Source organism: Parasteatoda tepidariorum, chromosome 11 (assembly GCF_982258835.1).
Source record: "Parasteatoda tepidariorum strain Cologne lab strain chromosome 11, Ptep-v5.0, whole genome shotgun sequence".
Taxonomy (NCBI): domain Eukaryota; kingdom Metazoa; phylum Arthropoda; class Arachnida; order Araneae; family Theridiidae; genus Parasteatoda; species Parasteatoda tepidariorum.
The window spans coordinates 43,704,059-43,722,555 of record NC_141765.1 but is presented as its reverse complement, the minus strand read 5'-3'; the positions used below and the strand labels follow the sequence as shown (position 1 = coordinate 43,722,555).

Sequence of the window (18,497 nt, the reverse complement as noted above, 5' to 3'; positions counted from 1 at the left end):
CATTTCAAATATAACATTTCCTTCTTTAAGTCTTATTTCTGAATAAAAGAATTTTTACTGTCTCGCTTATTTTTTACTGTCCTAGCTTTAATCATTTTGAAAAAAAAGTAATCACTGTTATTTGAATAAGTTAATTCTGCATTATTCTGTTTTATCAAAATTTGGGCGTTCAGTACCAGCAAAACGTAGATGGTTCTACTATATCATTGAAAAGTGATAAAGATAAAATCAAAGTTAAATTTTCCTATTTTAGCAATAATTTTAGTTTTTACTTTTACAATAAGTTTATTTTAATAAACATTTTGTTACTGTAACGAGAAAACATATTATGCAAAAACAGTTGGATGATAATATGCTTATTGCTACCAATTACATATACTTTTATTAACACAAACTGCAGGATAGAATCCTGTGATCTGGCAATGGACATGTTGATCTGAATTTCACATTTCTTTTTAATGCTTACATAATCTTTCGTTGCTAATATTATTTGAGTTAATATAATTCGAATGAGTTATGTGATGTATCTAAATTAAATTACTGTAATCAAATAAAAAATACAAGATTTGTTCAGAAAAATTCATATTGAAATAATTTTCAGGATTGACAGGAATATATATATTTCATTAAGGTAAAAAAAATTGATCACCAAAACTTTAGCTAAAACAAAATGTTTCCCTGAATTTACAATTTTATAACATTTGGCGAAATGGCAAATGCTTTGGGCCTTGGAGCCTCTAACAGGAAAAGATAACAAAATTCTTGTTCACTGAGTGTTTATTATGATCAAAAAAGAACTTGATGCAAAGTCAAACAATAACATTATGTATCCTAGTATATTGATTAAACAGTGTTGTAAGCCAAGCTTAAAGTAAAAAATGTAAAAGGAAGCTCACAAGAGCATCTTAGGATGTGTTAACCTGAAGATGAACTCTCTGAAATGAAAACTCTTGTCACAGAGCTCTAATAAATAGCATTCAAACATGAAATTCAAGTTATAACTTCAGTTTTGATGTAAAAGGCTATTTTAATCAGCCACTTCATTTCCTTTGAATTCAAAACTAGATATTCTGCTGCAGTAATTGATGCATTTGGGGAAAAAGGCAGTCAATGAACAAACCATTTTGCGATGGATTACTAAGTTTCATGGGGGTGTGAAGTCAAAAAATTAACCACACAATCATAGAGCAGCTTCAGTTTCCTCCATTTTACAAAGTGTTTAAGTTAAAGCTCAGAATCTTCTGAGATAGTGACTGAACTAGGCTATCGGAAAACTCATAGTGCAAGCATATTCTCATTATGAGCCTTCTTCATTCAGTCAAATTATGCTGAAATTACAAGATTAAGATATGAAGCAGTAGCTCCCCCCTCCTAACCTCATGACTTGTCACTATATTTTCATTTGTTTCATTACTCTCATCTTTTTTTGCTGGCAAATGCTTTATATAAAAGAAAAGACATTTAATGAGCAGTTAATGACTTCATTACATCTCTGCAAAAAAAAAAAAAAATTTAAATTCTGGATCATTGCTTTGCCAGACAATTGGTAAGTAAAGTGTGTTCATGTAGAGAGATTATTTTTATTTTCTTAAGAACAGCTTTCACAATTATCCTCAAAGTGTAACAATTGTTGGTCATGTAATAAACATTACATGCACACTTATAACAAATAACAAGATTAGAGAGCAACTAAATTAAGCTGCAACATTACAACAAATAAAGTGAAACAAAAAACTTTTGCAAAAGAAAAATAAGGAAAACAAAGACAGAATATTTTTTATAATCAGGAATATCAGCATAACTAGAAACCCTGAATACTACATCAAAAAATTGTCTACAATTGTCTGCATCCTCAGAAATTAATAGTAACTTAAGCAGTATCCTCTGATAATAAAAGTAACACATAGGGTAAAAAAAATCTAAAGAAAGTAGAGATGATATACAGTGTTCCATAAAGACTTTCCTTAATTCACTATTTTATTATCCCTGTCATAAATGAAAACAAAGGGTGTACACATTCAGGGATGCAAATTTATTTAAACTGGGAAAAAACCAAAATGCTATCGAATTCTGACGAATCACAGTACAGAAAAGCAAATGTAATAAATAAGACAAATTTGTTTGTGTGAAGAAACAGGAGTTGGTAGAAGAAAACCTTCAAGTTTCAACTCTCAATTAAACCTGTTTTGATGTTTAGTACATATACCTTCTGCTATTATAATTTAACTGATTGCGATAGTGTTTTTGCTTATTCTTCCCTTAAATATTAATTTGTGACTCCATGAGTATACTTTTTGCTTTCATTTTCGAAAAGAAATTTAAAAATACATATTAAGGGCAACCTTTCTGGAACACCCTGTATAATGCAAGGCTTATTCCAGGTGAATTTTGTGAAATGTTACTCTGATGGTGTTTTTGCACCCCAATGTGTATGTATCTAAATAAAACAGTCTATTTACACCAATTACCTAATAGATTCCACTGGTCTTAGGTCATTTTCACAATATTATATTTTAATATGCTGATGAATGATGTTATTATGACACATATTTTGATTATAACTCACTAATTTTGAACTCCTATTTCATTTGCAATGTAAACATACATAATTTTGATTTATTTTTTTGGCACTTTAGTTTATCAGCCATTTTTACATGATTTTTCAAATTTCATATTTTGTATTTGAGTAATCAGCCCCCCTTCAGATTTTCAATATTGTGATTCCATCACATTGTTTCCTCATCAGTCATTTATTGTTTCTTTCAGCAGTTCTACATGGTTCTTCAAATTCTTATACTTTAACACAATATTATTACTACACAAATCTATGTAGTTTTCCGACAGTTTTTCTGGCATTTAGTTTTTTTTCATCATCTTTGCAAGGCTTTTTAAATTTTGATATTTTAAATCTGATATTAGGTCATTCATAATTTAAGCAATCACTTTCCGGCAAGCTTGATTTCACGACTATCCCATAGTAAATCTACATGCTTTTTTTATCACTTACTTGCACTTATTTGTTTTTTGAGACAATTGCACATGGTTTACAAATACTGATTTTTGTAATATATTACAACATGCGATTTTTAAATCACTTTTAACGTATTTGGTTCACGTTGATTGTATTGTAAATTCCCTTTTCCGAACATTAATTATATGGTTAAAAGTCAGTTTTCTTTTTTCACTTGTGTTTTTTAAAATCCTCATGTTTAATTTTTGTGAAACCTGCTTGCTTATCCAGAATTTTTTTTTTTTTATATAATCGCCTTTTTAAAAAAAATCAGCCTTAATTTTTCTGAAAATAGTTTATTTTCAACTGTTTTATAAAATAACTAGAAGCCAGTTGCCTCCCCTTAGTTTTATTAGCAAATAGTCTTATTCTAGTTGCCAGTATAGGTTCCGCTTGTACAACTGTTTGGAATATAGAAATTTATTCTAACAAAAATAAATAAAAAAACATAATTACCTCTTCACTAACATAATCCCCTGCTATTCTTATTAAATTCAGTATCACATCAACATACCACGTGTAGTCTGAAGCATATTTTTCAGCTAAAATAGCAACTTTTAACACCTAAGGAAAAAATATATATTAAGCTTATTTAAAATCACTAACTATTAAGTCAAATTTAACATAATGGATTTTCCCCCAAAACATTTTCATTAACTTACTACTAACTTACTTATGTATTTCAGTCTATATTAGACCATGACCTTCCTAACAATGACTCTAAAGCAGCCTGTCTTGTGTCTTTGTTTTATAATTTTAAAGTTCTTTTCCTTATAATTTTAAAGTTTTTTTCCTCATAAGTTCCACGTCTTTTTTGATCTTTCAAATTTTTGTTAACCTCTGTATCTACTATTATAAATCTTTTAAATGCATCTGTAATCCATTTCCTGTATGTATATCAAGACCATAGGTAATTTTTTTCTGTTTTTAATTTTGTGAAATTTATTATACCTTTTTCTTTAAATAGTTAGTTGATTTTATGGTTCAATCGTTTCTGCACACTCATCTTTTTTGACTGGCCCAAATTATACATGGCTTTTAGGATTTTCCTCTCTCGTGAAATTAACACTATGTTTTTGGCTCAAGGTCCAAGTCTCTGACTCATAGATATCCATTGGTCTGATCACAGTTTGTAGTACAAAAAAGGTATATTTATCTGCAATAAGCATTTGCTTGATTTCTAGGATATTGTTTTTAGTTGTAGTTGAACCAAAGTACTTTAAGTTTTTTGATCCTTATTATTACCTCTTTCCTAAGTTTTATTCACCGACTCTTAAGCTATTTTACATAATTTGTGATTATCATACTTGAAATTCTGGGCAAATCATATACTTTGGAGCTTTCCAATTATGAAACTTTTTCACATCCCACTAGCTCTAAGGGGCTACAATCATTCTCCTCATGATTCTAGATCATCTTCAACTAATTAAATATCGTCATTCTTGTTCAACAGGTTTTCAAAATATTCTGCTTACTCTCCAAGAGTTCACCCTCTTCTCTAATAAGGTCTTAATTTTATCTGCAACAAAAGGTGTTTCGTGGGCAGTACCCTCTTCTTCTTCAGTACCCTCTTAAAATATGTCAACTTCTTGTATCTTTTCGATTACCAGGCTCTTCTTTGCAAGGATTTTGCTCATAGCTAATTTCGTCTATAGATTCTTTTGTATTGTGCAATTACTCTTGTATAATGTAAATTTTACTCTTGCCTCATTTTTTCTTTAACACGTTGAATGCCATAGGTACTGAGTTCCTAGCATCACGGAGGTCACCAGTGAAGTCAAGATTATTAGAAACACATAATTCGAGTAAATTTTTAATGCTTTTAATTTTTTATATCATTATCATTACTAAAATGGTTTGAAGAAATTAATGCAATACATACTGAGAAAATCATTTTGACCAGACGGGCAAGCCAGGTAAAATTAGGGTGGCATTCAACATGTTAACAACCAAGATTTCACACTACTTGTCAAACCATCTTTGTTAGTCTTTTCGCCCTCTATTCCCAAAGTTTTCATCAACTAAATTTATTATGTTTTTTGATCTGTTCCACCTCTCCTCCACTAACTCACTCTACATTCCTAAGAAATTTATTTTCTAATTTTGCAATAATTATTTCTAGTTCCCTTAGAATCTAACTTCCTCACATTAATTTCATAAACATCTTATTATCAAGATAAATCAACAAACATTGAAGTAATAATGTAACTAGAACAGTTCAAAAACACAACAGAAAAATAAAGCTAATGAGTATGCTTATAGTGACATGTTTTATAGAATATTAGCTGGAGATAGTGAACAAAACGCAAGCTACTTCTCATACTGATTAATAATTTTAAGTTAAAACATTATAGATTACAGCCTCACAGATTTAAAAAAAGAAAAAATTATGAAAATTTAAGATTTTTTTTTTTGAGCTAATCAATATAAAATTCTATTTATAAATTTTTCCTTACTTTGGCAACTGCATCAGAGAACAAAATAAATATGCTTCTATCAGTAAAAAATTTGAAAATTTGTGCATACTATAAGATAAATAGCATAACTATGAATAGAAAATAGAAAGAGAAAATGCAAAAATACCATTTCCTCACGGATTGAATAATCTGCAGTTTCCAAGTAAGACAACATTTCTCCTACAATTTCTTCAGCATTACTTTTATCACACATGGCATAGAGAAGATCAACAGCACGTTGACGAACACTAACATCTTTTTCCGTCTAGATAATAAAATTAATTTACAAAAAACAATTAGGTAAATTATAACAAGATTTGTTCAGATGCAAAACCTGTTTTTTGATTTAAAAAAAAAGTGAGATTAATATATCTACACATCAAGTTCTTTCTTAACTTCAAAATTAAAATTTTTGCTTCATTCTTTTTAATAGCAAAATAACTTCATTTATAAAAGGAAAACTAACATTTTGTTATACAGTTATTATATTTTGTAAGAAGCATTTAGCAGCTGGGATATTCAAATAATTATAAGATTTAGTGCTTAACATGATTAATTTTTCTTATATTTTGCAAATAAAGCGATTGATTTTAAACAAAAGCTTAATTGAATCCTATACTGATATGAAATTAAAATAATAGATTCACATTTATATGACTAAGTTTAAAATTTTACATAACTTCACAATTTATCCAAAAAATCAATAGAAGTCAAAGAATTTAATGAAAGAAATGCTTAAAAAAGTGCATTAGCTTATAATTTATAAACTTCATTGATAAACTATCTTAATAAATCTTAAAGTATTAGTTAAGTGTTTGAGCAAGAGTATTTTTTTACCAGAAGTTCAGTCTAATGTATAATTCCAGATAAAATAGTTAGAATTAGTTATACTGCAACAACCTAAATAGTATGATCTAGGTAAGCTGACTGAACAGACTTATAAACTAGTCCGGTGCAAAAAAGGAAATAAAAAGGGCATCTCGGCGTCATGACAGCCATATTATCAGAAGATAAAAACTTAGGAGTTACCACCATAAGAAAGATGTTTATCCCTACTAATATGAACAGGATTATATTAAGAAAAAACTCTGTTTTCAAAAGAAATCAAATTTAAAATTATTTTAGTTAATTTAGAAACATACTTTCAGTGCATTAATAATAGTTTCTTGATGTTTCTTGACAGCTTCATGAGAAAACTCAGATGTAGCAAGCAAGCACATGCTTTCCAAAGCTAAGTATCTATAATGAAAAAAATGTCATTATCTGATGACTTAACTCTTTTCCTAAAAGAGTACTCTAAAAGCAAATTACCTTAAATTTGTTTCTCTGTGTTGAAGAAATTGACCGAGCTGGTTACATGCTCTTACAAGAAGGTTTGGCTCACTATTTAAAAAAAAAAAGACAAAGGTTAACTTATATTTAAAATTATTAAAATATTCCTCTAAAAAAATTTTTTATTTAATTTTTAGAATAAAATTTAAATAGCTTTAAATCTGAGAAAAAAGCCAATCTTTTTTCTTTATTAATATTTTCAAAGATAAATATGAGAGAATTTCTTGAAATTTTATAAAATACAAAGTTTATTCTCAAACACCTGACTACTTGGATCATAACGATTGCTACTACAGCTATAAATAAAAAAATAAACAATTTAAGATTGAAACATTTTAAAAAACAATAAATAGGCAGCAACTAAAATCCTGTAAAGGATACGTACAATTGTAAATATGTAAAAAATATTTACAATTTTCCAGTTATATAGAAAGAAAAAAAATCCACCTCCTAATGAAAAAGAAAATGTTACTACAGAAATATTGAAATTAACAAAATTCATATTCTGAATGTGTCATTCATTATTGCATAATACATAATCATATCATATGAGTGCTATTAGAGCAAAGAACGAAATTTAAGTGTTTTATTTCCATATTTTTTAAACTTAAGATATTAAAATTAAATAATTGTGGGTCATTCCTTTTGATTATTAGGTCCCCAATACTTTCTAATGCATGAAATACATTTTTATATTTACAAAATTGTATTTAAATTTTCTAGTGAATAATATTAATAGAAGTTATAATTATAAAATCAAAAATTTTTTTTAAATAGAGTAAAGCTTAAATACAACGATCAATAATGAAACAATCGGAACACAATATATTAGAATCCATTAATCAATTGACTTTTGTTTATATTGCTTACTCAGTCTTTTCTTTGTAAACAAATTATTTTGTAGTTTCATTATGATATATAGATGGCACATCAACATCAAAATTATTTTATCATTAGACACTACATAACAATATACTACATTTTTAAAGTTTTAAAAATAACTGCTAAAAATAAACAAATATTTCCCAGCAATTTGTTCAAAACAAAAGAGCAATTTTTTTTTAAATTAAAAAATAGGCTTCTTCCAAATATGTGAATCACATGATAAAGCCAATTAAAAACTAAAAATATATTTTCTGAATTATAAAAATAACTAATTAACTAAAACTAAACATTAAAAATAACTTAAAACTTTTTTGAAACAGATTAAGCTACTAACTTCTTAATGTTAAAAAATAAACAGTCAATACCTATCCATATGAATTATTAAACTAATGGCTTCAAATAAAACTGCATTTTTTGCATTGGAATGCTGCACTTTTTTGGATTTGGGTGGCTCTTGAGCTTTATTTAAAATAGTTTCAAGGCACTCAGTTAAACGTCCTCTTACACCAGCATCTTCTAAAAATATAAAAAAGGTGCTTTATATTTAATAAAGAAATAAAAGTCAGTTAATCTTTTTAAAAAAGACAAAATTTCAAAAGACATTTTCAAAATTAGGTACCATTTGAGAAATTGAAGTATAAATAAATAAAATTATTAAACTAGCATAATTTTCTAAAATAATTAAACATATAAATCTTTCAAATAATTTGTGTTTTTTGCAGTTTATATTTTGAAAAATATTTTACTTGTTAAATTTGTCAGATTTGTTGAAAATTGTCATGTCTGTTACCTAACCTGTTTAATTAAATTAAACTATTTAAATCTCAGCACACAATAATGCAAATTAGAATTTATTGTAACTTTAGGGTCCTACTATAGATTAAATAAATATTTTTAATTATAAAAATATTTATTTAATTGTTTTTGCCATGTCTTACCATTCTAAAAATTTTTCAAGCATCGTTTTATAAAGTTCTGTAAAACAAAAATTTACTTCTGTTATTTGTTCTCGTATTAGATAAAAAGAAATATGAACCTTTTACAATATTAATAATACATCAATTTGCATTTTATAAGAAAAATTTTTATAACAGATATGACATTTTTTTAAAAAGTATATTGAAGGTTAATATTTAATGTATCTTTCAAAATAGGGAAATGGGTCTTTGCATCAGGTATATCTATACCCAGTAAAGCTTCTTAGTCACCTGCTTACTCGAAAGCAGCTCCAACTCCAGCTCCTTAACCATGACGTCTCATAAAATTACCATGATTCATATTTAAAATTGTTCTCAACTAGAGCTGTCTAAAAGGGAAAGCAAAAAGATATTGAAGATATATAAAGATAACAAACTGATATTGCATTGTGGGACCATCCAAAGGTGTCCATTTTGGTGGAATTTTTCTTAAGTTCATCTAATATTGGTTAAAGATGAACCCAAATTGCAACTGGCTCATGATGATCTTAGCACTGCGAAATTGTCTAGAAAAAAAACTGATATTTCTCTTCATTTTTTTTTTTAATATAAAATTCTATTGCGTAATGTAACTTGTATTCTTGAAGGTCTAAAATGATGTACTAAAATTTCTGTGGCAAGTTTGCAAACATAATATTCTAAGAAGTTAATGTATAGCATTGCGTTATTTCATTGAAGTTTTTTTTTAACAATTTTAGTATGTTATTGTTATAATATGATATTGTTGTCTAATATTGAAATTTTTTTTTTTTTAATCTGCTCTTATTGTTGAATTTTGTTATCAGTTCATAAATGCTTGTCTTCATAATTTCTTTCGATATAACATGAATATTAACTCTTTTTACCATACTTGTTTTTTGTTGCACATTTAATTTATTTGACCAAGTTTACCATTTTATTTTATCCCTAGGTTCATTAAAATTTGTATTTAATAAGTACTTCGTCCACTATTTGTTGGAATTCATACATGTTTTGGATGAAAGAAGTTTAGTAAACTTGTCTGAAACTTTCACAGAAACATTTTTCTTTACTAACATTTTATGAAGACTTTAAATTGTCTTTGCCTTTTTATTTTACCTTTTCATGATGTTAAGTGTGATACTCTTTTTTTCTTCTTATTGTTGCCCCGCTAAACATTTTTGTAGAAACAATTCAGTTGCCAATTCCAGTTTAACTTTAAGACTATTTTTTGAGAGGGAGGGGAATACAAAGCTAAATTTTAACCTTTATAAATTTCACAATAACATTTATAAATGTGTTTTAACATTTTTAAATGTGTTACTTCAGGATAGCAATTTGTCTCTAAAATTTTGAGTGTTCTTAGAATATGATTAACAAAACACTAATGTTTTTTAAAAATTTATTATTAAACATTAAATGAGTATGTTAAAAAAAAAGCATTATAATGCAAATGACATATAATTAGATTAAAAAGTTCGAGTAAAGAAAATTTTTATTAGCAATTAAGACATTAATTTCTGGATTAATATATTTTATTAATTAAAAAATTACTTCTTATTTGTTATAATCTTATCAGAAAGTAATTGACAATTTTACACAATTGTAAAAATATGACAGAGTGGAAAACTTAGTTATTGGAATGTAATTTGTGTAATAACATTTTAGTGTTTATGTTTTGGACAACTGTATTTTCAGCTTCCCTTAATTTAATTTTTCCTTAAAATAAATTTTTTTTTAAAATTAGGACCATAAATCATTGTACTTCTTGTACGAGAAACTGTATTAATAAGTATGACACTAAGAAAAATCTTTTCAAGTTTTTGTTTCTTAGAATTTCAATTACTTTTCAAACTGACAATATATGGTACCTAAATATGAAAATGACCTATATATAAATTTATATTTAATAAAAATAAACCTATGTGGCATTGAATTCTAATTGATATTTTACTAGCAAAACTTATCTAGTTTACAGCAATATCAATCAACATAGTCATTTTCATAAAACCTAACTATTTATCTCAAGACACACAAATTGAAATAAAATAAACTTACCTGGTGGAGGATAATTCTGCAGTAGGCGTAATAATTTTACAGACAACCATGGAGCAGGAACAAAATAATATGTATAATCTTGTAAATCTGTATAAGAGGCAGTCACAATCTAAAATAAAAAGTACAAAATATTCTCTTGAATAGCCGGAACAAATAATGTCTATATATAATTAAAATTTAAAAAAATTTTACAATATACCAAACATAATTGTTATGTATAAGTAACAAAAGATACTTCTTTAATTTCCAAGAAGCAGATAGTCAAAGTTGTGTTTCCTTTTCTGATGTAGATGCATTCAGAGCAATAAAAATGTATCCATATAAAGTGGAACTAACAAGATAACAATTTTAACTTCCTTACAAAAGTATCCAACGCTGTTGCAAGTTGGTTTAAACCAAACACCAGTACAAATTTTAAACACCATTAATAAGAAAATGATAAAGCATAAAACTACGGTTTTAATTAAATTGTTAAAAAGTGCACTATTCAAATAATCAAGCTCTGAAAACATAAATGCTATTATTAAGGGAAAAAATTTGAAGAGTTTGCTGAGCAACATATATTACATTTTGAATTTATTTTAACACATTGAGTGCAATTTTAAGTAGTTTTATCACTAGAAACCAATTGCAAAAAATTTGGAAAAATTTCTGTTGACTCTTACCTATAGAGGAAAATTTTTTGAAGGATTATTCTACTCATTAACCCTTAGACACAGAATTTTCATTAATTATATTTTTCAAACTTTTTTCATTATTTTGAATAAATTTAGGTCAAAATAAGTAAAAAATATTACATTTAACAATCAGTGGTTTTTAGATATGAAATACAGCATCTGTGTTAAAAGTAAAATTTTCCAAACATGACTCACTTACAAACAATAAATTATCAAATTTGCACTTATTTAAATCTCAGGGGTGCTACTCGCAAAATATCAAATTGTCTCACCAGAAATTGCATTTCGTCTCAGTTAAAATCTCTTTTTGGCTCAGTTTGTCTCAGCTAAAATTATTTTTTGACTCAGTTTACCTCAGCTAAAATGACTATTAATCAGTTTGATAACAATATAAAGATAATTTTCAGGATCCATAAAACCATTAATAGCATACTAGGAGTACTACAATTATACATACATTCACTATTGCTAGGATTTTAAAAAACCTGCATATGATTGATCATAAGAGTCCACAAAATTGTTTTGTGGACTGTTGTTTTCATATATATTGCATTTATCATTTATGCCAATGAATAGTATCTGTTCCAGAATTTTACAAAGTAAATTTTAACTTTCTTATTTTTTAAAATATAATGGTGTAACCTTTCTAAAAAGAAATATCTATTTAGTTTTGGTAATTCAAAAGGGAAAATACCCATTTTATTTTGAGCTCAAATTTCATCTCAAAATATATAACTATTCAGTTACAATGGAAGGTCTACAGATTTCAATAATTAAAAGAGAAATTCAGTAATTAAATAATGAGAGTTAAAAAAAATTTAAATAACACAAAAAAAACCCACTCTTTGACAGAATTCAGGAGGTGCAGTGAAATTTTAAAATATTTTAGGTAGGAATTTTTCAAGAAAATTTTAGGGAGCACTTAATAGCCAAAAATTAGCATATATGCATTTTTATATCAAAACAGAAATATATAAAAACTATTATAAACAATTTAAAAAGACACATACAGTGTAACGTCCCATATCCGGACGTCCCTTTTCCGGAAGGGTCAATTTCCCGGACACTTTTTAACAATCAAAATAAACAAACATTTCTTCATCTTCCCCACTCTCTTAAAAAAAAAAAAAAAAGTATTTTGACAGGTTTTTTCCTTTCTTAGCTTCTAGTGATCTATGCATTAAACCGCTCCTCCTCTGGAATGCAGGAAAGGGGGGGGGAGATTTGTTTTCAAAAGAGCACAATTGAGTCCCCTCCCCCCTTCTTTCTTGTGCAGCTGGCTAGTAAAAGAGGCATTTCCTGGAACCTTTTTGATAAAGTGTTAGGAAAAGAAGTACTGTGAAAAAGGGTAAACACAGCAAACGTTAAAGTGGAGGGGGAATCCCCTTTAGTCACACAAGAAAAAATAAAGAGAACCCAATCAGCATGCCACGCCTTTATGCTTGATTGATAGCCAATGACAGGAGAGAAAATAAGAACTTGTCACTTCCCCCCCTTCAACTTGAATGACAAGTAAGAAGGAAATGAATTTTGCTTCTTCACCTACCCACCTTAATGAATGAATGACGGGAATTTCCCCTTCTTGCTTGAAACGTTCTAGTTCAAAATGGCGGAGAGAGCAATTAATATTTTCATAACTGTAAATTTTTTTAGTTTCCTATATTTATTTTTATAATAGCAATAATTATTTTTTTTTTAAATATTTTGTTTTTGATTGATTAGATATCATTCTAATACTAAAACATTATTGCCCGAAAAATAATGTTATTTAATTTCTGCTTCTTAGATTCAGATCATTTTAATCTCTGTTTACCTTGGGGGTCTATTATACGGAAAAATCGATTATCCGGACTTCGGAAAGTCCCGCCGATTCCGGATACGCGACTTTCCACTGTATATACTTTTCTTTCTAAAATGACTTGCATCCTTTATTAAGTATAAAAGTAAACCTTTTAGTTAATTGGCATTGACTAGTAGATTGTACTTTCTTGCATTCACAAGATCAGTTAGTTGACAATGTTCTTTTAATTTATACAGCTAAATATACAATCATAAAATGTAATTATGAATGCACTTAGTAATTGTTTAGCTGCAACAACTGTAGAAAAATATATCACATCTTTACAGTAACTAATTCAAGAAAAAACTTAATTCTACTTCTTTCTAGAATCGTGATACTGGATTTTAAAATCGCGTGAATATGAATTGCGATATTGGGTTTTAAAATCGTGTGAATATGAATCGCGATATTGGATTTCAAAATCGCGTGATTATGGATCGCGATATTGGATTTCAAAATCGTGTTAATATGAATCGCGATATTGGATTTTAAAATCGCGTGAATATGAATCGCGATATTGGATTTTAAAATAGCGTGAATATGAATCACGATATTGGATTTTAAAATCGCGTGAATATGAATCACGATATTGGATTTTAAAATCGCGTGAATATGAATCACGATATTGGATTTTAAAATCGCGTGAATATGAATCACGATATTGGATTTTAAAATCGCGTGAATATGAATCGCGATTTTTGATTTTCAAATCAAGTGGATATGAATCACGATATCGGATTTTAAATTCACGTGAATATGAATCGTGCGGTTGGATTTTAAAATCGCGTGAATGTATATCGCGATTTTGGATTATAAAATCATGTGAATATGAATCGCGCTGTTGGATTTTAAACACACAAAAATACAAATCACGATATTGGATTTTAAAATCGCGTGAATATGAATCACGATTTTGGATTATAAAATCACGTGAATATGAATCGCGCTGCTGGATTTTAAAAACACAAATCACGATATTGAATTTTAAAATCGCGTGAATATGAATCACGATTTTGAATTTTAAAGTCACGTGAATAGGAATCGCGCTGTTGGATTTTAAAAACGCAAAAATACAAATAGCGATATTGAATTTTTAAATCGCGTAAGTAAGAATCACAATGCATAATTTTTAGATCACGTGAATACGAATCGCAATGAGTAATTTTTAAATAGCGTACAAATACGAAAAACGAGATCTGATATTACAACTACGTGATAACGAATCGCAATATTGGATTTAAAAATGCATGAATACGAATCGCGATGTTGGATTTTAAACTCGCGAGAATACAGATCGCGATATTGAATTTTTAAATTGAGTGAATAGGAATTGCTAGTACGATGTTTAAATAGCGTAAAAAAAATCGCAACACGTAAGTTTTAAATCAGTTAAATACGAAAATCGATGATTGATATTCAAATTGTCTGATTAAAAATCGCGATTTTAGCATATTCCAGCGCAGTTCTTAATATTTAAAATTCCGAAAATCATCCAAACAAAAAAAAAAATTAAATATCGGCGGTCGAAACGAAACGCTTAGACTCCTTTCCACTCTATAGCGAAGTCGCGGTAATCCGACTATCGTTCCGGGGGCTTGGGTTTCTCTAATTGGACTCCCTAAAAATTTTAGTTTCTGGAACATGGTCGGAAATTTTAAAAATTGGGAGAAAAAAGCGGATTTCCGCATTTTCGCGGAAGTCTTTCATCCCTGAATAATTATGTGCACTGTACAGTTTCCTAAGAAAAAAAAGCAAGATAATAACCAATAGTATAAGGGAAGAATACCCTCTTTTCTTACAAGATCACGTGCATACGATACTGATTGCTACTCACTGCTGTACATAATCCAATTGTAGACACAAAACGTATATTCTATATGCATTCCAATAGCTGATTTGCCAAACGGAATTTCTGACATTTAAATGACGTATTTAGGAGGCGTGAACGGCAAAATGCTCTCCAATGAATCACGGCGATGCGGATTAATATTTGAAACTGAATTCAGGTTTGTCAAATTTTGGACGTTTTGTCTCTGAATGGTGCAGCTTTGGCAGAAACTGAGCTGAATGTCGCAAAATGGCACGGTTATGCCGCTTTGTCTCAGTTTGTCGCAAATGGAGCAGGCGTAGCATCCCTGAAATCTAAGAGAAACAATAATTCTACAATGAAATTTTAGCTTCAGAATTATTTATTGATAAATATCTGAATATGAATGGAGAAAAAAAAATTAAAACTACATCTTTTTAATTTTATATTTTTGAACAAATATAATTCTGAGAATTGAACAGATTGATTAATTATTAGAGTGTTTTTTATAGATAAAAATACCAAAATATAATTTTTACAGCATGTTCCCAAAATGGCAGCAAACAATTGGTAAATATAAAAGCATGTTTTCCTTTCATTCCCTTTGACTTGCTGATTGTGGAAGAATTTTTTGTATATAATTGAAAGCCAATTTTTTTTTTAACCATTAGATACAAGGAACATTTTTCACAAACACAGATTATTGCTTAAATTGTTTTTCTCAAAAAGATTTTTATTTTTCTTTAGTTCTGTGTAACAACCCCTCAAGCATGACTGAGGTTTTCGTAAAAATTAGAGGGATCACTTAATCATCATTTTACAGTACCAATTACATAATAAAGTTTTACAAAAAGAATTTTTAAAAATTAATATTAAAATAAGCTACTTTAGAGAGAGGTAAAAGCACCATAGTACGAACTTACTCTGCTCAGTCTGGAAACAGCAAGTGACACACAGCCTTTATATTCATCAGGATTTTTCTTCACGAATGCATCAATTAAGCTTACTGCAGAAGTTACCACACCCTATTAAAAGTTACATTAAGTACATTATACAAATTAAATATAAAAACAATCAAGATATTTAATGTTTAAACATAACTTGTTTAAATGAATTTAAAAAACATAAGCAAAATCTGATAATTAGCAAATTTTTCTTTAAACTAAGGCTGTAGTAATAAATTTAATAAAGCAATTATTTTGTGTATTGGAAAAAAAAAAGGAAGGTGATGTATTGAATCTTATACAGTTAAAAATTCGATAACAATATTTTAAATCCTGAACACTAGCTGTGTACTATTAAATTCATATAAAAATTACATTTTCACTTAATTCATACATATTTAAGTGAATGATCCCTCGATTACAGATTTTAAAAAAATGCAATTTAATTTTTTTTAACAGAATAATTTATTGAAAAAGCTGAATCAATGAATCTAGTTTTGGTAGTGAAAATGCTTGAAACACTTTTGTACAATTAGTGGAACATACATCAGACATATTAAAGTTTAAGAGATTTCAAAATAGTTGAGTTGTATTATTAAATAAAATGTGGAAGTATAAATTTCCTGCAAAACTGATGTATAGCTCTAGCAAATATTTGTTCAAAAAACAGAAAAAAAATGCTCCTAGCCCTCTTAGAAGTTTTTAATGCTCACTGAGGCAAGTAACATACAAGTAAGGAACCCATAGTTTAGACTTTGCAATTCTCTGGTCATATGTTATTTAATAAAATTAATTGCTTGTTGCATATATTTTCATTTGTGTACTATTGTACTATTATCAGGAATTTTGCCAGTTCCTTAATTATTTTTCTTATTTATACACTCACTATATATTTATATATATAGGCCTCAGGTTATTAGGTTCATTTATATAACAAAAGTCTTATCATAAAGCATGGCCTGTATATGTATAAAAACTTTTATCCTTTCAAAATAACTGCTAATTGAGAAACATTGAACATTCATTAAGAATTAAAAAATAATTTATGGAATTCAATTAAAGTCAAATGTACTAAAAAATAGTTTAACGGTTACAGAAAGCTCATTGATTTGCTCAAAAAAGTTTATTCCTAGAAAGCATGATAAAATTTTTATACACAGATATAATAAGATTAAGAAGATAAGGCATAGAAGGGAGAAAAGTACATAAAATTTTTAAGAATAATAATGAGATTTGTGAGAATGCTTCTATACACACTTTAAACATGCAAAAAATTTAATTTGAGCACTTGGGTAATCTAGCAGAAACCCATGATAAAGCATTGGTGAAAAACAAACCATTGAAAACCCCCAAATTACATTTTGAAGAAAAAATATTAAAAACATACCATATGCTGGTCATTTAGAAGGTGTATAATACGAGTAGTCCATTCACCACTAGGAATTATTTCCGGCATAGTACGTAAAAGTCTTAGTAAGCAGAGGGCAGCACTTTGTTTCACTAAATCAATAGTTTCACTGTAACAAAACAAAAAATACTATATACTATAAACAATAGCATCTAGAGAAAATGAGCATACTAAAATGATAGAGTTAGCTAAAAGTAGAACAAATAAATAAATATTTTTACAGTTTCATCCTATAGATATTTAAATTACTGTACTTCATTTCTGCTACTTCATTTTCTCAAACAAAATATGTAGAAAATATCTTAAAAATTTGTACAACGCTTACGATTTCATTCAACTTCAAGGAGGCTATACAACTATTCAGTTAAATTAGCAAAATGCACAGAAGAGTTCTTGCAGAACAATAACTATCATTGATCACTATATTTTAATATCTCAGGAGAAATTGGTGGCAAAGTATATTTACGCATATATATATATATATATATATATATATATATATATATATATATATATATATATATGCATAAATATATATATATATATATATATATATATATATATATATATATATATATATATATATATGTATACATATATATATATACACATATATATATATATATGTATACATATATATATATACACATATATATACATATATGTATACATATATATATATACACATATATATACATATATGTATACATATATATATATACACATATATATACATATATGTATACATATATATATATACACATATATATACATATATGTATACATATATATATATACACATATATATACATATATGTATACATATATATATATACACATATATATACATATATGTATACATATATATACATATATGTATACATATATATATATACACATATATATACATATATGTATACATATATATATATACACATATATATACATATATGTATACATATATATACATATATGTATACATATATATACATATATGTATACATATATATACATATATGTATACATATATATATATCAGTGTTATCACTACAGCGTGAGAACGCGAGAATCTCGCATATTTTTTTCTTTTCTCGCATTAAAAAAGGATTACCGCGAGAAATTCGCGCATTCTATATATCAATTTC

General features: G+C 27.5%; 1 protein-coding gene across 3 annotated transcripts in view; it reads right to left on the bottom strand.

Annotated features, from left to right (window-relative positions):
* AP-2alpha (adaptor protein complex 2, subunit alpha) overlaps positions 1–18,497 on the bottom strand; it is a 66,871-nt gene that overhangs the window by 28,228 nt on the left and 20,146 nt on the right. For all 3 annotated transcript variants that reach the window (XM_016075126.3, XM_016075124.3, XM_016075125.4), the window contains exons 6-13: positions 17,332–17,461; positions 15,924–16,025; positions 10,677–10,785; positions 8,049–8,199; positions 6,778–6,849; positions 6,609–6,705; positions 5,594–5,731; positions 3,467–3,574 (exon numbers count right to left, since the gene is read on the bottom strand). In XM_016075126.3, coding sequence (XP_015930612.1) covers positions 3,467–3,574; positions 5,594–5,731; positions 6,609–6,705; positions 6,778–6,849; positions 8,049–8,199; positions 10,677–10,785; positions 15,924–16,025; positions 17,332–17,461 — 907 coding nt within the window. The remainder of the gene's footprint in view (positions 1–3,466; positions 3,575–5,593; positions 5,732–6,608; positions 6,706–6,777; positions 6,850–8,048; positions 8,200–10,676; positions 10,786–15,923; positions 16,026–17,331; positions 17,462–18,497) is intronic.